Source organism: Typopeltis vanoorti, chromosome 21 (assembly GCF_054136105.1).
Source record: "Typopeltis vanoorti isolate ZY-2024b chromosome 21, IOZ_Tvanoo_1.0, whole genome shotgun sequence".
In the NCBI taxonomy this organism is placed as follows: domain Eukaryota; kingdom Metazoa; phylum Arthropoda; class Arachnida; order Uropygi; family Thelyphonidae; genus Typopeltis; species Typopeltis vanoorti.
The window spans coordinates 93110195-93133601 of record NC_143569.1 but is presented as its reverse complement, the minus strand read 5'-3'; the positions used below and the strand labels follow the sequence as shown (position 1 = coordinate 93133601).

The following is a 23407-nucleotide window of genomic DNA, read 5'->3' as shown; positions in this document are numbered from 1 at the left end:
AAGTTACAGATGCCATATTGAGAGGAGAAATGGTTATAGGATTGTATTTGGACACCTATGGGTTAATCTGAAAGTATTTCCTTAAATGGTTACAACCATCAGAAGATAAAAATCTAGCAGAGAGATTCAAATATCTGTTTTTATAGTAAAGGAATACATGGGAGCTCAAGTTTGGAAAGAGCATATTCCAGTACCAGCTTTGATTTATATAACTCTGCATTTGTTCCTGTCAACAACTAAAACTGGAGACAGAAAATATTATTTCAAGCAGAAAGTTGTTTTTCTTCTAAATAATGTTCTTATAATGTGTGTATTTCAGAATACTGAAGACAAAAAGAAAACTATTATTATTAGAAAGGAACTGAGCTTTTATTTATATTGTGGTTTTAAGCCAATACAATTTGGTTGACTAAATCCCAAATTGCCAGCCCATCCTTGTTCATTCAGGAGAACAGGAACCAAACATTGGAGATTTAGTGGCAAGCCCTGAAGAAAACATTGATTGATTCAGTCAGGGAAGCATGTGGTGAGGTTGTTGCAAGGATAGAAAAATCAGAACTTCACGGTGGACACTGGAAGTTAAAGAGGCAGTGAAGGAAAAGAAGAAAGCAAATCAAAAGTTCCTGGCTTTCTTATATTTGTCTCTGTATTCTCTAGGAGCACAAGCTGACTTATTTGCCAGGAACTTTAGATTTGCTTTCTTCTGTGTAAAACTAGCTAAACAAGAGTCATGGGAAGACTTTGGTAAGAACATACAAAATAAATATCAAGAAGGTGGCAAGATATTCTGGAGGTTGTTGAATAAGCTCAGAAATGGAAGAAAGAGTGCTTGTAAAGAGTCCTTGAAGTATGGAATAATTCTTCAAAAAATTGCTAAATGAAACAATCAGTGACGGCACAGTGGGAAAAAACACTCAACACGCATGCAATTAGGAATACGTATCCATACTTGAAGTAGAAAAATCCATCAAAAGCCTGAAATGTGGAAAAGCAACTGGAGTAGATGATATTTGACCAGAAATGCTCAAGTATGGATTTATAAAAGTCTTTCAGGTATAATTCACAAGGCCTGGACAGAGGGACGAATTCCAGATGATTGAGGTAGAGTTCACATAGTACCCATATATAAAAAGGGAAACAAAACTGAGAATGTGAAAATTACAGAGGTATTTCTCTGTACAGAGGTGTTCCTTGTAAGATTTATGCAAGTTTACTTGAGAAACGGTTGAGATGGATTGTGGAAGAGAAGCTTGGTGAAGAACAAGCTGGATTCAGGCCAAATAGAGGCTGTCAGGATCAGATTTTCATTTTATATCAAATGACTGAGAAATCATGGGAATATAACAAAGATCTGTATGGAAAAATGAAAAAAAGAAGAATTAGAGAAGTACCAATTGAGCATAACTGGTATTGCCAAAACAATCATCATCAAATCCCTGCCATGTACCCTCAAGGGGTGTACAGGATATAATTACTACATGAAAAAATTTACATCATTACTAACTTCCTATCTACAATTTTCCTCCAAATCAGTCTGTTACTTCTTAAGACTCGAACATTAACAGATCTTATACTTCTATCGTCTAAGGCAATTTGTACCGTATCAATCCACTCATTTCTTGGTCTTCCTCTGGGTCATTTTCCTGCCAACCTGGCAGATAACACTTGTTTTGCTAATCTTTCTCCTCCCATTCTGTTTAAGTGACCATATCACCTGAGATTAGCTCTGCAGACAATGTCAAGTTCTTTCCTAATATCCTCCTTTTTAATATGATATTGCCATTGATGCCATCTGTTCACAACTCTAATCTTTCTCAGGACGCTCATATCTGCGGTCTCTAGCCTTTGGTCAAGTATTTTACTTCGGACCCAGCTCTCAGATCCATAAGGTAAAACTGGTTTGAACACTGTCTTGTATACAGCTAATTTAGTGTCTCGACTAATTCCTCTTTTATTCCATATGAAATTATTCAATTGACTTCCTACAATACCAGTTTTATTGATTCTGTTGGCTATTTCCATATTTAATTTACCATTTTCAAAAAAAACATCGTGCCTAAGTAGCTGAAATGATTTACTTGTTCCACAGGTTCTCCGTTCACAACGCAGTTGACATTTTCAACGATTCTGCCCATTTTCATTGTCTTTGTCTTTTTATTGCTGACCTTCATACCAATCTATTACAACAGTTATTCAATTTAGTCAGGGAATCTTGCAGACGTGTAGTGGATTTAGAAGTATATCATTGTCCGCATAAAGCAAAGAGCTGACATTAACATCTCCAATTTTGATATCATGTTTAATACCACTTTCCTTCATAATGTGATCCATATAGATAATGACTAATAGACGGGATAATGTACATCCTTGTCTCACACCAGATTTAAAATTAAACCATCTATCTGTACTTCCTTCAATTCTAACTGCTGACTTACAACTCAAATAAAGACTAAGTATTGCTTGATATAATGCCCCATTGACACCATATAACTTTAGCGTATTAAATAGTTTCTCTCTTGGCACCTTGTCATATGCCTTTTCCAAATTGACAAAACTTAAATACAGATCTCTGTTATATTCCCATGCTTTCTCAACTTCTTCTTCTTCTACAGCTTCTCCCACTTAAGTGGGGTCACTGTTTCTTATGAGTCTCCTCCACACCTTCCTGTCTTGGGCTGTCACCACATCCAAGTTCTTCATCTTCAAGTCCTCTTCTACCAGCTCCCTCCGTCTCTTCTTTGGCCGCCCACGCTTCCGCCTTCCTTGCACATCCATCTGCATGACCCTTCTTCCCACATATTCGTCCTCCCTCCTCATCACATGACCAAACCATCTCAACCTTGCCTCCTGTATTTTCGCTCCTAAGTTCGTAACTTTCGCTGTTCCCCTGACATAGTCATTTCTCAGATGATCCTTTCTGGTCACACCGCACATCCACCTAAGCATTCTCATCTCTGCTACTTCCATCCTGCTGATGTTATTTTTCCTCAGGGCCACAGTTTCTATAGCATATGTCATAGCTGGCCTCACTACTGTCCTATAAATTTTGCCTTTCAGATAGATCGGCACCTTCTTATCGCATAACACTCCAGCCATCTCCCTCCAGTTCCTCCAACCCGCTTGTATCCTGCATCCCACTTCCTTCTCAGCTCCTCCATCTTCTTCCACTGTTGAACCTAAGTATCTAAAGTCTCTCACCTTCCTGATGACATTTCCTTCCAGCTCCAGATCTGTCTCCTGGCGACCGCCCACTGCGCAACACATATACTCTGTTTTACTTCTGCTCAGTCTCATACCTCTCTCCTCCAGTACTTTTCTCCATCTTTCCAGTTTAGTTTCCGCTTCTTCTCTTGAATCTACACACAGCAAGATGTCATCTGCATACAACATTGTCCAAGGTGCATCTTCTCTCACCTCCTCTGTTACCACCTCCATCACAATATTAAACAGAAACGGACTTAATGCTGACCCTTGATGCAAGCCAACTGTTACTTGAAAACTTTCTGTCTGTCCCAAACAGGTCCGAACACTTGTCTTCACATTTCTGTACATTTCCCGCACCAACCTGACATATTTCTCCGGCACCTTCTTCTCCCTCAGACACCTCCAGACTTCTTTCCTTGGCACTCTATCGTATGCTTTCTCCAGATCAATAAATACTAGATGTAGCTCCCTCTGTTTCTCTCGATATTTTTCCATCATCTGTCGTAACCCAAAGATAGCATCTGTTGTTGATCTACCAGGCATGAAGCCAAATTGTTCCTTTGCAATCTCCACCTCCTCCCTCAATCTACCATCAAGAACCCTTTCTAGGATCTTCATTGTGTGGGACATCAACTTTATTCCTCTGTAATTTTTACAGTCTTGTGCATCCCCTTTACCCTTGTAGATGGGAACAAGAGTACTCTCCCTCCATTCCTCGGGTATATTTTCCTGTTGGCAAACTTTCATGAACAGGTCCCACAGCAGATCAATTCCCTCTTCCCCCAGTGCCTTCCATGCCTCCACTGGAATTCTGTCGGGGCCCACCGCTTTTCCATTCCTCATCCTCTTCATGGCGTCCGTCACTTCCATTCTACTGATGTTCTGCACCATCCCCTCAGAAGGCTGCCCATCTCCTCTGTGAGTCCTTGCATTTTCCTCATTCAAAAGTCCCTCAAAGTATATTTTCCATCTGTTTCTTATGTCCACATCCCTCCATAATACTCTTCCTTCAGCATCTTTGATCTGCCTCACATGTAAGATGTCCTTAGCTGCTTTATTTCTACATTTCGCTAGTTGGTAAATTTTTCTCTGTCCTTCCTTTGTTTCTAATTGATCATACAGATCTTGATATGCCATGGCCTTCGCCTGTGCCACAACTCTCTTGGCTTCTTGCTTTCTCTCTTTGTACACCTCTCTGTCCTCTTCCACTCTTGACTCATCCCACTTCTGCTTTGCCTTCCTCTTAGCTGTCACTGCCACTTGTACATCATTATTCCACCACCAACCCTCCTTCTGCTCTCTAATCTTTCCAGATGTCTCACCAAGCACCTCGATTGCACAGCTCAGGATTACTTTCGAATTATGTTTCCACCAATCTTGTACACTTTCCAGTCCATCCGAAATCCTCTCTAACACTCTCTCCCTGAAACGATTCCTCACACTCTCCTCTTTTAAGCGAAACCACTTAATTGTCTTCATCCCATGGCAACCAGAAGTTCTTATCTTCGATCTTATTTTAAAGTATGCGCACAGCAGTCGGTGTTGTTGTGCTACTTGATCTGTTGGAATTACTTTACAATTTGTCACAACCTTAAGATGTTTTCTTCTAGTCAAAATGTAGTCAATTTGTGAGCTGTTGTTACCACTTCTAAATGTTATCAAATGTTCTTCCCTCTTGAAGAAAAACGAGTTCACAATTGCCAGATCAAACGCTACTGCAAAGTCCACAACCCTCTCTCCTTCCTGGTTCATCATTCCCACTCCGTGGCCACCATGCACCCTTTCACAGTCTCTATTCTGTCTTCCTATGTGCCCGTTCAAGTCTCCTCCGACAATCACCATCTCATTTTCTTCCAATTCCCTAATTTCTTCATCTAACACGTTCCAGAACTCATCTTTTTCCTCTGCTGTACAACCAACTTGCGGGGCATATACACATAATACGACCACCCGCTCTTCTCCAAGACCCAATTTCATTCGCATGATCCTGTCGTTCCTTCTACCCACGTCCAGTACTTCACCCTTCATTCTGCCACACACCACAATTCCTACACCATTTCTTCCCTCGTTATTCGCTCCAGAGTAGAACAATTTATATCCATCTCCCAGTTCCTTTGCCTTTCCCCCTTTCCACCTTGTCTCCTGCACACATAAAATGTCCAACTTCCTCTTCCTCATCATGTCTGCCACCTCTCTTCCCCTTCCAGTCATGCTTCCAACATTCAGTGTTCCCACTCGCAACATCCTCTCCACCTGCTGGGCTCGCTTCTTTAACCGCACCCGCCCTTGATGCGGTAGCCCTCGTCCACTTCTCACAGCTGTAGGGCGATGTGGCTGCACGTCGCTTAAGGGGTACGCCCTAGCCCTTATATCATTTTCTCTTCGACTCATAATCATAGTTTGAGTTGGCACTGGAGTTTTCCGACCGGATGCCCTTCCTGACATCAACCCTCGCATTTATCCGGGCTAGGGACTGGCACCTATTGAGGCTAGCTTGCCTCCTTCGGTGGCTGCATAAGACGAAATGACTTAGCAAGATAGGAAAGACTCACCCCTAGTCCTCGAATACTCTAATAGCATCAGGGGGAAGGAGCAAGGAGAGGAGAAAGAAGCAAAGAAAGAAGAGGAGGGACCAGTCTACAGAATAATATAACAGATATATATTACATGAAGTAAGGCATGGTCCAGCATCAGGTACCTCGGGTTTGCCATGCCCGTATTCACTAAAGTGAGCCCATGCTTTCTCAACTACTTGTCGTAAAGTGAAGAGCTGATCCTGACAGCCTCAATTTGGCCTGAATCCAGCTTGTTCTTCACCAAGCTTTTCTTACCAACCGTTTCTCAAGTATACTTGCATAAATCTTACCAGGAACACTCAGTAGGGAAATAACTCTATAATTCTCACATTCAGTTTTATTTCCTTTTTATATATGGGTACTATGAGAACCGTACTACAATCATCGGAAATTCGTTCCTCTGTCCAACCCTTATGAACTATGTAGTGCAGCCACTATAAGACTTTTATAGCACCATACTTCAGCAATTCTGGTTGAATAGGGCCGCTAGAGGGCCAGACGGTCGGTTGTATTTTCAGGGAGCTCCTGAAAGCTAAGTATAATTTTGAATGAAAATTAGAATATAGGTTAAAATCATAACATAATATTGTCTAATTTTGGTAGCTTGTTGTGTCTGTGTGATTTTGGTGTGAATTCCGTTATTTAATTCAGTATTTAACGATACGTTTCATAGATTTGAATATGACGCCAATGTGATGTAAGATAATGGCATCCAAAAATACGACGCCATTGTTCAAAAACCATAATGTGAGAGAATGTGATGTGTGTCCAATGTGATGTGTGTGGAATGTAAGCATTCCCGAATGAGGCTGGAGCTTGGATTGAAAGTGATAGTGGTGGGAGAATGTGCAGAAAGTGTAAGCAAAGTGAGTAGTTGAAGTATGTGTCAAGATGTGAAACAGTTATGGTTGAAGAAAGCCAAAATGAGAGTGAAAATAGTGGCTTGATAGGGAATTGTGATGTACAAGATGGCAATGAGAGCGCTGATCTAAGGAAGAGTGAGAGCAACTATACAGAAAGAGAAAATGGTTTGAATGATAAAAAAAATGAGGAATTATTTGTAGGAAGTGAGATCGCTAGGTTGTGCGCAGTGATACAAAATGCACAGCGGCAATTAGAGCACCTGCAAAACTCTTTCCAGAGTGATTCGGCTAACGTAAATAAACAGCGTAAGAGTTTCTGAAATGAAGGAAAGAGTATTGTATGGTGACTCGTTATTAAGAGGAGTGATAGATGGGAGTGTAACTAAATCGTACTTACCGGGTGCGAATTTTAAGGATGTAAGTGAGAGTATTAGAGTGCAAAAACAGAGTTAATAATTATGGCGAATAGTTAATAATAATTATGAAAGAATTAATAATTATGGCGGGTACGAATGAATTGAAAGGTGATAAATTTTTTATGAGAGGACTTGAAAGTATTGTTAAAGGTAGCGAAAGAAAAGAGTGACAGAGTTAAAATGGTGAGTCTGTTGCCGCGGTATGACAGAGAGGAGTTTAGGAGGGCCATAATCGCAAATGACATCATGCGCAGGTTATGAAGATGGTGTGGAATTCGTGGACGTGTGGAATGAGTTTAATGGGCGAAAGGACTTACACAAGATGGATGGCCTGCATTTGAATGGACTTGGTGTGCGGAGACCGGAAAAAGTGTTGCTGAATGAAGTGAAAATGGATGTGCAGAACCAGGGAAACTAGAACTACCAAGGAGGGGAGGGAGTGGATATGCAAACTTCAATGAGACAGTTGAGTGTAAAAATGTATATAATGTACCCGAGCCAGCACTAAGGATAAAAAATGGGAATGGGACATTTAGAATAACGCATCAAGATAGGGGTGGGACAAAGGGATCACTGCATTTCATGTATACTAATGCCAGGAGTATTAGGAACAAGAAGGGAGAATTTTTGGCATTAGTGAAACATGGCTGATGGAAGATGATATAGTGGGATAGAATATGTAGGTTATAGTGTGTTTAGTAGGGACAGAGAGAATAAAATGGGGTTAGGGGGTGTTATTGATGATAGCTGATGAACTGCAGCCAAGGAGAATTGAAGTTGTATTGCAGGATAGTGAAAGGAGCTCATTTCAGGCTATTTGGTGTGAGATTGAGACTGGCAGAATAAAATATACAGTTGGGTGCTGCTATAGACCAGGTGATGGAATAGACGGTGGAGATAGTATGCATAAACAAATTGATGAAATGAGTGGAAGGAGGGTAATTATTATGGGGGATTTCAACTATGGTAACATTGATTGGAAGAAGGAGAGGACACATGTGAGGAAGGAACTGGATTTTATTCAATTATTAAGGGATAACTATCTGAGCATGTAATTGAAAACACTAGGGGTGTGAGAGTGCTTGACCTGGTAATAGCATCCGAGAATTTGACTGTAATGAATATGACCATGTTGTCACCTATTGGTGAGAGTGATCATAAGGGCTTGACCTGGGAGGTGGCTAAAGGTGTGGAATTTTTGATTAAGATAGGGTATATGTGGAATTACCGTGCTGGCAAGTATGATAAGCTTAGGAGATTGCTTGGATCAGTGCCATGGCATGTACAACTGCAAGGGCGGGACGTCGATAGAGCATGGGAAGTGGTCAAGGAGCACTTACAGGAGGTTATGGCTGATTGTATACCTAGGGTCCGAATAGTAAAACAAGGAGGGTTTAAATAGATGAATAACACCATTAAGTTTGAGCTGTAAAAAAACAAACAACTGTGGAGGGAATTTAAAGAGAAAGGTGACCTGCAGACACATGAACGGTATAAAGCGCAGGCAGAAAGGTAATGAGTGTGGTAAAAAAAGCAAAAGCGGATTATGAAAGGAAACTAGCTATGCAAGCTAAAGAGAATCCCAAAGTTTTTTCAATATGCTGCAAGCAAAAAAAAAAAAACTGTACACGGCAGAATGATTTTAAGGAATGATGATGGTAAGGAGGTCACTGAATCAGTCGATATAGTGGAGTTACTGAGCGTGCACTTTGCAAAAGTATATCATCCAGGTGGTGACATTGAAAAAATGAAGGAACCATTAGTTTATACGGGAATTGTGATGAATGAAGTGGAGGTGAATAGTCAATTACTGAACATTAATGTGAATACATCTGTGGGATTGGATGGTATACCGGCACGGGTCTTGTGTGAGGCGGCTAAGAAATTATTAGTGCCCTTGACCATGTTGTTTAATCTGAGTCTCGGGTCTGGTTTAGTACCGAAGGCGTGGAAAGAGGGGAAAATAGTTTCACTGCATCAAGAAGGGTCAAGACTATGGTGGCAAATTACCGACCGATCAGCATATCAGGAGTCGTTGTCAAAGTCTTGGAGAAAGTAGTCAAGGGAAAAATACAGGAATGGATTGATGAAAATGAGATACTGTACAGAGGACAGCATGGCTTTGTGAAGGGTAGTTCATGCCTCAGTAACTTGCTCAAGTTTTATAACAAGGTGACGGCAGAACTGGATAAGGGAACAGTGATACTGCTGGACCTGGCAAAAGCGTTTGACAGGATACCACATGGAATTCTAATCCGCAAACTACAATATATGGGAATGGATATAGGGTTGGTGAGATGGATAGGTGGGTGGATGATGGAGAGATATCAAAGAGTAGTTTATTCAGGAGTAGAGTCCAAAAGATGGCCTGTGACTAGTGGTGTTCTGCAGGGTTCTGTTCTTGGACCACTGCTGTTTAATCTGTTCATTAAAGATATAGGGAAGGATCAAAGTGGAACAGTTCATTTGTTCGCTGATGATGCAAAGTTGGGTAGGGCGATAGTGAATGCAGAAGATGTCAAAGTCTTGCAGGATGACTTAGATAGATTGGAGTTCTGGGCTAAGGAGAATGGATGTCATTTTAATGTGACAAAATATAAGGTTATGCATTTTGGGGTGAAAAGATTAGCAGCAGTATACCACATTGGTGAAACTGTACTCCAAGAGATTGATGAGGCCAGAGACTTGGGAGTGTTGGTGAATAGGGAGATGAAGTTTAGGGGACACATTGCAAAAGTAGCTCATCAACTCACTTGGTTGTTGAAAAATACCTTGACGAGCAGAGACAAGCAAGTTATTGTACCTCTATACCGAGCCCTGATAAGACCTCATCTCGACTACGGTGCCCCGATTTGGTCATCTCGGTTCCTTCTTGATGGGGAGGAGTTGGAGAGGATCCAGAGGTGAGTGACCAAGATGATAGCAGGTCTATGGAATGAACCATATGAGAACAGGTTAAAGATTTGTGTATAGGCGGAAAAGGGGAGATATGATTGAGACATTCAAATTGCTAAAAGGATTTTACAGGATTAATTCAGAGGATATTTTTGAAATCAGGACTGGTGGTGGGAGAACTAGGGGTCACCTATACAAGCTGGGCAAGAGTGTGGTTAGCAGTGGTGTTAGAGCTGGGTTCTTTACTTTTAGAGTGGTAAATGAGTGGAATAAGCTGCCAGAGTCTATTGTGGGTGCTATGACGGTGAGCGAGTTCAAGGCAAGGTATGATAGATACTGTGAGAATGTCGAATAGTTGTGTGTACATGATGTTTAGGGCCTCCCTTGATGAGTCTAAGGACTTCCTGGAGTAGCCCGAAATAATAATAATAATATCATCTACTCCTGCTGCCTTTCCACACTTCAAGCCTTTGATAGCTTTTTCTACTTCAAGTATTATTATTATTATGGGCGACTCCAGGGAGTCCTTAGACTCATCGAGGGAGGCCGTAAACATCATGTCCATACAACTGTACGACATTCTCACAGTATCTATCATACCTTGCCTTGAATTCACTCACCATCATAGCACCCACAACAGACTCTGGCAGCTTATTCCACTCATTTACAACTCTAAAAGTAAAGAACCCAGCTCTAACACCCTTGCCCAGCTTAGATAGGTGTCCCCTAGTTCTCCTGCCACCAGTGCTGATTTAAAAATTATCCTCTGAATTAATCCTATAGAAACCCTTTAGCAATTTGAATGTCTCAATCATATCTCTCCCACCTATCAACTAATTTCTGCAACCCACAAATATTCAACCTGTTCTCATAAGGTTCATTCCATAGACCGGCTATCATCTTGGTCACTTGCCTCTGGATCCTCTCCACCTCCTTCCCATCAAAAAGAAACCTAGGTGACCAAATCTGGGCACAGTAGTCGAGATGAGGTTTTAATAAGGCTCGGTACAGAGGTACAATAACTTGAGTGACTCTGCTCCTCAAAGTATTTTTCAACAACCAAGTTCGTTGATGAGCTGATTTAGTCACTTTTGCAATGTGCTCCCTAAACTTCATCTCCCTCCCATTCTATCCACCATCACTCCGAAGTCCCTAACCATATCAATCTCCTGGAGTACAGTTCCACCAATGTGGTATACTGCTGCTAATCTTTTCACCCCAAAATGCATACCCTTACATTTTGTCACATTAAATTGACATCCATTCTCCTTAGTCCAGAACTCCAATGTATCCAAGTCGTCTTGAAAGATTTTGACATCTTCTGCATTCATTATTGCCCTACCCAACTTTGCATCATCAGCAAACAAATGAACTGTTCCTCTTAGATCCTTCCCTATATCATTAATGAACAAATTTAATCAGCAGTGGTCCAAGAACAGAACCCTGCGGCACACCACTAGTCACAGGCAGTCTTTTGGACTCTACTCCTGAATAAACTACTCTTTGATATCTCTCCATCAACCACCCACCTATCCATCTCACCAACCCTATATCCAATCCCATATGTTGTAGTTTACGGATTAAAATTCCATGTGGTATCCTGTCAAATGCCTTAGCCAGTTCCAGCAGTATCACTGTAAACCCATTACCCTTATCCAGTTCAGCCATCACTGTGTTATAAAACTTGAGCAAGTTACTGAGGCATGATCTACCCTTCACAAAGCCATGCTGTCCTCTGTACAGTATCTCATTTTCATCAATCCATTCCTGTATTTTTCCCTTGACTACGACTCCTGATATGCTGATCGGTCAGTAATTTGCAACAGTAGTCTTGGATCCTCCTTTATGCAGTGGAACTATTTTCCCCTCTTTCCACACCTTCGGGACTAAATCAGAACCGAGACTCAGATTAAACAATATGGTCAAGGGCAATTATAATTCTTTAGCAGCTTCACGTAAGACCCGTGCCGGTATACCATCCAATCCCACAGATGTATTGACATTAAGGTTCTGTAATAGACTATTCACCTCCACTTCATTCATCACAATTCCAGAATAAACTAATGGTTCCTTCATTTTTCAATGTCACCACCTGGATGATATACTCTTGCAAAGTGCTCGCTCAGTAATTCCACTATATCGACTGATTCAGTGACCTCCTTACCTTTTTCACTATATTATTTCAGGAAATTACAACGTACTAGGATATACATTAAATAAATTTTAATATATTTCTATATTTCGGCAGCGTCACGCTGCCATTTTCAAGAACTTATGTACAAGATACGTGCACGCAGGCACAGCAAAAACAATAAATGAGCAAGAAGAATGAAGCTATTATTTCTCCTAAAGTCCTGATGGTGCCCTCTAGCAGGTGATGTTGGTATTCTTGGGCGATTGGGCTGGAGGTCTTCTGATGTAGGTTTCCCAAATTTGAGGAAGTCTCATGCAGCCAAATTTGTTGAGGTTTGGCTCGTTTATTAGGGCTGAAGCTGATTCTATGAAAAGCCTTTCATATCTGTATTTGCTACGGTATTATCCTGGCTTTTTTCCACCGTATTCTATGGCAGTTATCCAGAGCATGGTCAGCAAGACCAGAGTGGCTGTATTGGTGAAACCGGATGTAGTCCTTGTGTTCTTAAATTCTGATATTTGCTGTCCTGCCTGTTTGGCCGAAGTAGGACAGCTTACAGCTGCAAGGGACCTGATACACCCCAGGTAGGTCTAGGGGGGAAGGTTGGTCTTTTGTTGAGCGGAAAAGGGATGCCAATTTTTTATATGGTTTGTAACAAGAAGTTAAGTTATGTTTTTTTAGGATTTTTGTGATTTTTTCTGAGGTGCCTCGGATATAAGGTATGATGATGGATTTAGAGTAATCCTTGTTGTGAGAGGGAGGGGGGGGGTTGTGGTTTACTGGTTTTAATATTTTTTGGATTTTTTTTTTGGGGGGGGGGTAGCCATTGGCTGAAAAGGTGTTGAGGATGTGGTTTCGTTCTGTGGTTAGGGAGCAATGTCATTCGAGCAGATAAGTTTAGCCCTGTTGTGTAGTGTCTTAATGACTTCATATTGTTGTGAGGGGGGTGGGTGGGATTGTTGGTGAATGTATCTGCCTGTATGGGTGGGTTTTCTATATACTGAGAAAACCAAGGTTCCATCAGGCTGGCGGGTGACCAGTGTGTCTAAGAACGGAATGCAGTTGTTTTTTTCCTCTTCCAGGGTGTATTTGATTCTAGGGTGTTGGTTGTTTAAGTGTGTTAAGAAGGAGAGGAGTGCATCAGAGCCATGTGGCCAAATAGCGAATACATCATCTACATAGCGAAGCCAAATGGTTGGTTTTTGTGGGGCAGAGTTCAAGGCTTGCTCTTCAAAAGTCTCCATATAAAAGTTGGCCAAGGGTGGGGAGAGTGGAGAACCCATGGCAGTCCCCCTCTGACTTCCTTACCATCGTCATTCCTTAAAATCATTCTGCCGTGTACAGTTTTTTTTTTATGCTTGCAGCATATTGAAAAAAACTTTGGGATTCTCTTTAGCTTGCATAGCTAGTTTCCTTTCATAATCTGCTTTTGCTTTTTTTTACCACACTCGTTACCCTTCTGGCCTGCGCTTTATACAGTTCGTGTGTCTGCAGGTCACCTTTCTCTTTAAATTCCCTCCACAGTTGTTTCTTTTTTTACAGCTCAAGCTTAATGGTGTTATTCATCCATTTAAACCCTACTTGTTTTACTATTCGGACCCTAGGTATACAATCAGCCATAACCTCCTGTAAATGCTCCTTCACCACTTCCTATTCTCTATCAATATCCACCACTTGCAGTTTTACATGGCATGGCACTGAACCAAGCAATCTCTTAAGCTTGTCATACTTGGCAGCACGGTAATTCCACATATACCCTGTCTTAATCAAAAATTTCTCACCTTTAGCCACCTCCCAGGTCAAGCCCTTATGATCACTCTCACCAATAGGTGACAACATGGTCATATTCATTACAGTCAAATTCTCGGATGCTATTACCAGGTCAAGCACTCTCACACCCCTAGTATTTTCAATTACATGCTCAGATAGTTATCCCTTAATAATTAAATAAAATCCAGTTCCTTCCTCACATGTGTCCTCTCCTTCTTCCAATCAATGTTACCATAGTTGAAATCCCCCATAATAATTACCCTCCTTCCACTCATTTCATCAATTTGTTTATGCATACTATCTCCACCATCTATTCCATCACTTGGTCTATAGCAGCACCCAACTGTATATTTTGTTCTGCCAGTCTCAATCTCACACCAAATAGCCTCAAATGAGTTCTTTTCACTATCCTGCCATACAACTTCAATTCTCCTTGGCTGCAGTTCATCAGCTATCATCAATAACACCCCCTAACCCCATTTTATTCTCGCTGTCCCTCCTAAACACACTATAACCAACACATTCTATCCCACTAACTATATCATCTTCCGTCAGCCATGTTTCACTAATGCTAATAACCTGTGGCCAGGAAAACAAGTTATTGGATATGTATTCCTGATTGTATGCCCGTTGAGTGTTTTTTTACCACTGTGCTATCACTGCTTGTTTCATTTAGTAATTTTTTGAAGTAATAACTCCACACTTCAAGGATATCTTTTTCTCCTGTTTTCATGTCATCTTTATCATCTCTAACTCCTTTTATAGCACTCTTTCCTCCATTTCTAAGCTTCATCAACAACCTCCAGAATATTTTGCTACCTTCTTGATATTTATTTTCCATGTTCTTGCCAAAGTCCTCCCGTGACGTTTGTTTAGCTAATTTTACACAGTGTTTAACTTTCTTACATTTGTCTCTGTATTCTCTAAGAGCACAAGCTGACTTATTTGCCAGGAACTTTTGATATTCTTTCTTGTTTTCCTTCACTGCCACTGTAACTTTCTGTGTCCACCATGGAGTTCTAATTTTTCTATTCTTGTAGACAACCTAACCACATACTTCTCTGGCTGAATCAATCAGGGTTTTTCTCAAGGCTTGCACTGAATCTCGAAGGTTTGGTTCCTGTTCTCAAACTCTTTCATTTTTTCTTCAATAATCTTTGTGTATTTTAGCCTACAGTCACATCTGAGAGCTGTTCAACTTTTATTCGCTTTGAAACCTTCTTACAGTTTATTCTTTTCAATATGAAATTCTATTTTATATTGCTCAAGACTGAATAGTGATCACTTCCAATTTCAAATCCTTCTGTACACTCTGGTGTCCTGCACCAGGGAGAAAACACCACCATCAACAATAACATAGTCAATGAGACTTTCTTATTCCTTGCCTCTTCTCTCCATGTGAATTTGTGCACATTTTTATGTTGGAACATGGTGTGAATAATAATCAGTCCATGTCCTGAGCAGAAATCCAACAGGTATTTGCCTATTATTATTAGCTTTGCTCTTTTCTCCAAATTTTCCCAAAATATTTTTGTATGTGTGACAATAATTTCCTACTCTGCTATTTAGATCCCCAACAAGGACCAACTTTTCCTTTTTCATTGTTTCAGTTGCTTTTTCTAAAGCATCAAAAAGTTCCCCCACTTCTACCCTACCTTAGTAGAACCTTCTGTGGGATCATAGGCACAAATAAGTCTCATTGTAAAATTCCCCATTCTGATATTTGCCCACATTTGAGACTGCCTGCCATTGAAGAAGATTAGCCTCGTTTTTTTGTGCTGAATAGTATGGCTACTCCTTCTTTTCCTTGATTGTTATTGCCTGAATATAACATTTTGTATTTATTGCTCAGAAAGGTCTCACCATTTTTGTCTTTTTTTTGTTTGTTTCAGTCCTCCCTATTATGTCAATCTGGTACTTATCCAATTTCTCAGCTAGCTCCATTCTTTGCCATTCAGGCTTCTTATGTTGATAGTACCGATCTTTAACTCTGGTGATGTTGAGTTGGGGGTGTGTTTTCAGATTTGTTCCAGTAGCTGACTTTTCACTGTTCGCCCTGGTTCTCTGGCGAAAACAACTGGGGCCTTGTTTAACCAGGCGACACCCCAGCTGGCATAAAATTTTGTCATGTTGTACCATCATTTTGTATTTTGGTTTAAACCAATAAGAATACAATTTGGTCAGCTAAATCCCAAATTGCCAGCCCATCCTTGTTCGTTCAGTATCCAGGTAGTTACCCAACAGGATGTCCCATGAAAAGGTGAGGATTGGATATTAAGTCAGAAGTCATGGCAGGGTCTCCGCATTCCTTTAAAGGCTATGTGGAGATCTCCTCTCAGTTACATCTTTGACCCTTAAGCACCCCATTACCAAAACATAAAACACAAAAATAGGACAGATTCTTCTAAATAACAAATACAAGATGTTATATTAGGCAATAACGATCAAGGAAAGGAAGAGTAGGTAAGTATTAAATACTAAATGCCAAGATAATCTTGAATGGGAGGCAGTTTCAAATAGTGATGTAGACAAACATCAGAATGGGGAATTAGACAACAAGGCTTATTTGTACCAATGTCCAACAAAAGTGGAGGAGTATTGTGTGTTATTGAAGAAGGTAGCTGACATGAAGAAAAAGGGGAAAAAAAATGTTGGTCCTTGTCAGAGATCTACACAGCAGACAAGGAAATGAATAAAAGTGATGCAAAAATGTATTAAGAAAATTTGGAGAAAAGAACAGAGCTAACAGTAGCTGAATTTCTGTAGAGGATATGGACTAATCATTATTAATACCATGATCCAGCATAAAGATGCACACAAATTCTCACAGAAGACAGAAGAAATAAAAAAAAATTGTCATCATGTATGTTATTGATGATAGGAATATCTTCACGATAGTTCAAGAAACAAGAGAATACAAGGGATTTGAAACAGGAAGTGATTACCATACTGAAACATGTTTTTTTGTTTTTTTTTAAATCAAAGTTGAGCAGCTTTTGGAGGTGAACTGTACTCAAATACATATATATTATTTGCAAAAATACATAAGAGTTTTTAAACTGTAACTAAATTTAAGAAACTCATTGGCAAACTCTGTAAACACTGGCTGGTATAAACAAAGACGGTACATGATTGAGCTGCAAGGAGAGAAAAATCAGACTTCCGTGGGGATTAGGGAAGTTAAAGAGGTAGTCATGGAAAGTATATTGAAAGTTTGTAGCAAGTAACTCAAGATATGTAAAAGTAGCTAAACAAAAGTCATGGGAAGGCTGGTAAGTAATGGTGACAAAGAGTACTGCAAAAGGAATCATAAAGGCAACATAAAAACTGAAAATATTCTATATGTCTGATGTAATTACTCTGAAATATTGCTGAATGAAATAAAGTGACAGAATAGTGGAAAATATTCACTAAGAATGCAAAGGAGCATATATCAATACTTGAGGTAGAAAAATGGGTGTACGAGATACTATAATATTGCACGAACAAACAAAAGTTTGCATATGAGGTATTTTCATAAAGTGAATTTTGCAAGAGGTAAGCCCATTATATAACGTGTGCTTGTGTGAGCATGCAAGTGTGTGTGATCATGGGTAGGTTTGTGGAAGGGAAAATCAGGTAAGTGCCAATCAACCATGGTGATATTTAAGAATTAAGGATTAAAAAACAATCTTGGCTCTAATTGAAAAACTGAAAATAGTTTTCAATTCTGCACTGAATTATAATCAAATACAAATATTATAAGAGAAATACTTACAATTTTAGGTCTAAAAGGTGGTTTTACTTTACGAGCTTCTAATGCTTCCCAATCCATATCTTTAAAAAATGAGTGATGCAAGATAGATTGTTCACCTCCCTGAGAAGCCATACATCCAAGTCTTTTGGCAGGATTTTTTGTCATAAACTGAAAGGGGGGGAAAAAGTCCACAATAAGAAGTATCAAACACCTAAAAACTTCAATAAATTGCACTGTTAAAAATTAATCTGTATTTCTGTTTTAGGGAATCTAATTTTTTACATTATTTATCAAACTAAATTGAACTTTCACAGTTAGGGGATATGAATGATGCATTTTTTTTATGTTCTCCAATGTCTAATGCAGTGTGCTCTTACCTAAGTACTGTTTCTATTATTTAAGAGAGAGAAAACATTATTGGCAAGTATTCATTCAACAATCTGTTTTCCACTTGATATTCATACGGGGGAAGGCAACTGCAATGCAAGATTAGTAAGGTCTGTCTGAATCAGCTCACAATATGGCAACAAGTACACTAAACATACTGTAATAAGTAATTTCACTAAGAGACAATATTACTACAGCTTTTCTAGAGTGGCAATAATGTGGACATGGTGGAATTGGATTTGGTTACCCAAAAAATAGCAACTCCTCCATACAGATCCCTCGCCTGATCTGTCTCTGTGAACAAATAAAATGTTATAAGGCAGGGTCCTTATTAGGATATGTCTCCTGCAGATTGGTTTATATTTCTGCAGGACTTTGTTATTATCAGTATTTTGGTGAAATCACAACTACTGTAATAATAATTTTTTTTTTTTTGCTTTGTAGATTTATATGTCTCTGAGAATGTACAAACTTACCTTTTTGTTTTGTGATTTTCATAAGAAATGAGAAATTGAGAGGATGTAGTATCTACCTCCTCTCAAGAAAAACAAGATTATTTCATTTGTGTTTTTGTAATGCTTTCTTTCACTTCTGTCAACCGATGTGTCTACCTATTCTAAAGAGATATCTGGAGGCCTCTTTATGCATACAAAAGCAAACATATAGATAGCAAGATCATGACAAGCAGTTTGGACATGCCAATATTTCTGACATTTAAAATGCATCTCGATGAATTATGCATCCTAAAGGGCAGCTGAGGTATCTTTTTTGACAGAGGTTGGAGGTTTTTTTGTTAAGGTAAGAATTTGAAAATTCCTGGTTGGAACTATATTACTATCCATACACATGGAAATGCACTTTATATGCCACTCTTTCATCTTTAAGTTTTGAACATATCTTCTCATCCAAAAATCAGGAAGATCCTGCTTTGTAAATCTGATATGACTATTCTAGAACAATTTAGTGTTATACGGTGCAATACCATAACTAGTATTTACCCTATGGATGCCAGCTGGAATGGCTGGACAGTTGTTACCGACATGATGTTCCTACAAAATGTCACCTGAGCATTTGGAATCCTGCTAATCCTTCTGAACTTTTCTGAATAAACAAGGTTATATTTTCCTCATTGGTCATTCATCTGAGGAATGACAGGATATTTGCAAGATTATGTTTTCTGTTTCTTCCTTTTGCTAATATATGATGTTTCTGTATATTTAGCTGGGATCTTGTGGGGACACCTGGAAAATTTAAAGTGAAGGATTCACTTTCAAAGGGAGTTTACATTCAATGCCAGAGCTCCATGCCTACCACAGAACACATGGATGTCAAGTAAGCAATTAAAGCACATGGAGTGCGGTGCCAAACCAGCACATAACACATTTTGAGCTGCGTCCCTAGACTATGGGAAGACCTACTGTAAGACTGTTGATTCCTTCCCCCTGCCCTCGATAAGCCTACTAAAGAATTGATTTTGCTGGACCATCCAGGACTGCTTGCCTTACTAAAGCCAAAGTAGCACATGCACTACACATGACAGTAGGACATTTGATCCCCGTATTGGTGGTCTGGAGAAGGAAAGTAAGACAGACTCAGAGTGAGGAATAATAGGATGAAAAGATACACAAAGAGGAAGAAGGAAAAGGACCAGCACAATCCTGAGAGGTCTTCTTCACACCACAACAGGTGCCTTATTATTTCTATTATGTAAAGATTTCAGTTTCCTAAATTACACATTGACACTTTTCCAAAATACGTATTTGTTTCAGGTTAAATTTTCAAATAATAAAGAAATGGCTTTGATGGGAAATGCAACCTATTAGAACAGTTTCATAAAGTTATGTCATCTCATATACTGCAAAATAAAAATTAATTATAAGAGTGTAGCCAATAATACTACTAATTTATATGCATTCAGTCATTGTAACACAATCAATTCCTTGTCATTTATCTAATGAATAACTTATTTCCACTGGAAGTAAAAGCAACATTTAAATTAAATAATTATTTAATTATAAAGTTTTAGATAACATTTTTGACTTGAAATTATTAGTGAGAAAATATACATACTCCTTTTAATATAGAAACAGCTTCTTTACTAAGCCATACAGGATATAAAACATCATCGTGAAGTATAGATTCAAAAAGATCATCTTCATTATCAGCTTCAAATGGAGGCTGACCAGCCATCATTTCATACATAAGAACTCCTAATGCCCACCAATCTACAGAAGGACCATACTCTAGTTCTTGCAGAATCTGTTGAAAAAATACACTGTATACAACTATATTATTTAAGCATAATTTCTCAAATGTCAAATAACATTACTTCAAAAAGTCAGGAATACATACTATAATGTCTGAATATAAGAAAGCATTTATAACCCACAATTCTTTACAATTTAATTTTTAATTTACCGTGTTGAACATTTTTTATGACTAATTTTATTTTGGAATTTGTATAATTTGTACTGCGTGGTATGCCACTCAGTACAAATTATAGTAGCAATATTTCATAGATTGATCAGTAGCAATCTATAAAATAACCAAGCCAAACAAGTTAATCAGTTATTTAAATTAAGGGGATATTAGATCCCACATTGTTTTAAAACCGAATAAGAAACTCAAAGATTGGAATCAGAGTTTCATGCTGAATATAGTATAAAAAACAATAAAAGTATCGGCGAATACTAGCGTGAGCCAATGCAAGTAGTCCTAGAGCGTAGTACAAACACGGGCAACTCGGTGCAAAGGTGGGTAAAGTTCTGATCGCTATTCTTGGTATTTTACATAATGTAAAAACACATTTCCTAGGAAATGTATGCTGTTATTACATTATGGTGGGAGGTCACTACCCAGACCGGTTTCAGCCTTTTTTGAGGCTTCATCAGTGAGTAGCTAGACCAAATTAATACCAAAGGGTATATAGCGAAAAGAACTTATATACTCTGCTATACGAGTTGTCCAAAAGGTGCACCCATTAAGTTACTTAAATATAAAGAGCCAACAGGCTTCATTTCGACGTTATTCGCTTCATTATTATTTAAGTAAAAGTTAATCAGTATTAATAACTAAAAACGGTAAAGGAAGGCCTGTGTAGCTCAATGGAAGTGCCGCTTGCATCCTCTGTGATTGGTCGCTCGAAGTCACTTAAGTGCAAGTCTGGTCGCCGACTGGAGGAACTTTTTCTAAGCCTTTCTTCAAACGGTTCCCGAGTTAGTCAATCTCTGGAATGAGTAAGTGGGTTTTTCATCCCATAAACTCAAGAAAATCGACCATAATACCCACATTATTTCAGATAGTGACATATCAGGTTAGGGTTAGGTACCAAGAGATGGCAGCACTTGTTTGCCAGCCTCTTCATCGGTGGCTGCTATAATTAGTGATAGACATGGGCAAGTTATCTCTGATTGGCTACCGGTGGAGATTGAACTGCCCACTCAGTCTCCAAAAGCTAGATACGGTGTAAAGGCCTTACCTACAGGCTAATTTATTATATTTTAACTGTAAAGGAATATGATATGCTACTCAGTAATTCGCAGATTAACAAAATTTTCACCTGCTGTTAAACTGTAGATTACCCAAGTTTTTGTAATCTGCAAGTTACCAGCAACATTATAAATGGAGTGTAAGAAGTATATATAAAGATGAATAGCCTCTGAACAATTTGAATTAAACATGGCATGAATTCTAATAATATTCAAAAAATATATATGAAGCTATTTGTTGCAACTTCTATAGCAACAGCTTTGTACAAGATCTTTTAGTAATGAGACTGGATATCATGCCTGCATATTATGTTATAATAATATAATATGATACATTACAAAAATTCAAGTTATATGACATCCAGTTGAAAAAAAAGAATTCACAGGATTTCCATTTCTTTGAATTACAATATCTTAGCATGATAAACTTGGCAGCAAAAGTTAATCATAAATCAAAAGTTCATCATCATTCAAATTCCTGACATGCACCCTCAAGGGGTTTACAGGATATGATAGTATTACATGAAAAATTTACATCATTACTAACTTCCTATCTACAATTTTCCTCCAAATCAGTCTGTTACTTGTCAAGACTCCAACATTATCAGATCTTATATTTCTATCGTGTAAGGCACTTTGAACCGTATCAATCCACCTATATCTTCGTCTTCCTCTGGGTCGTATTCCTGCCAACCTGGCAGAGAACACTTGTTTTGCTAATCTTTCCTTGCCCATTCTGTGTAAGTGACCATAGGAGAGATTAGCTCTGCTAACACATTCCTGGATGCTGACAATGTCAAGTTCTTTTCTAATATTCTCGTTTTTAATATGATATTGCCATTGATACCATCTGTTCATGCCTCTAATTTTTCTCAGGATTCTCATATCTGCAGTCTCTAGTCTTTGATCAAGTGTTTTACTTCTGATCCAGCTCTCAGATCCACAAGTTAAAACTGGTTTGAACACTGTCTTGTATACAGCTAATTTAGTGTTCCGACTAATTTCTCTCTTATTCCATATGAATTTATTCAATTGACTTCATACCATACCAGCTTTTTTGATTCTGTTGTCTATTTCCATATTTAATTTACCATCTTCACTGAATATCGTGCCTAAGTAGTTGAAATGTTTTACTTGTTCTTCCACGGGTTCTCCGTTCACAATGCGGTTGACATTTTCAACGATTCTACCTATTTTCATCATCTTTGTTGTCTTTTTATTGCTGAGCTTCATACCATATCTATTACAACAGCTATTCAATTTAGTCAGAGAAGCTTGCAAACTTGTAGTGGATGTATTTAGAAGTATAACATCGTCTGCATAAAGCAAAGAGCTGACATTAACATCTCCAATTTTGATATCATTTTTAATACCAATTTCCTTCATAATGTGATCCATATAGATAATGAATAACAGAGGGGGTAATGTACATCCTTGTCTCACACCAGATTTAACATTAAACCATCTTTCTGTATTTCCTACAATTCTAACTGATGACTTACAACTCAAATAAAGACTAAGTATTGCTTGATATAATACCACATTGACACCATATAACTGTAGCGTATTGAACAGCTTCTCTCTTAGCATCTTGTCATATGCCTTTTCCAGATCGACAAAACTTAAATACATATCTCTGTTATATTCCCATGCTTTCTCAACTATTTGTCATAAAGTGAAGATCTGATCCTGACAGCCTCTATTTGGCCTGTATCCAGCTTGTTCTTCAAGCTTTTCTTCCCAACCATTTCTCAAGTATACTTGTATAAATCTTACCTGGAACACTCAGTAAGGAAATACCTCTGTAATTCTCACATTCAGTTTTAATTCCCTTTTTATATATGGGTACTATGAGAACTCTACTCCAATCATCTGGAATTTGTCCGTGTCCAGGCCTTTTGAACTATGCAGTGTAGCCACCGTAAGACTTTTATACCA

At 38.8% G+C, this 23407-nt stretch overlaps 1 protein-coding gene across 2 annotated transcripts in view; it reads right to left on the bottom strand.

The window, feature by feature from the left end:
* Pkc98E (Protein kinase C) overlaps nucleotides 1–23407 on the bottom strand; it is a 343235-nt gene that overhangs the window by 13453 nt on the left and 306375 nt on the right. For both annotated transcript variants that reach the window (XM_090411701.1, XM_090411702.1), the window contains 2 exons: nucleotides 20052–20240; nucleotides 17616–17762 (listed from right to left, as the gene is read on the bottom strand). In XM_090411701.1, coding sequence (XP_090267827.1) covers nucleotides 17616–17762; nucleotides 20052–20240 — 336 coding nt within the window. The remainder of the gene's footprint in view (nucleotides 1–17615; nucleotides 17763–20051; nucleotides 20241–23407) is intronic.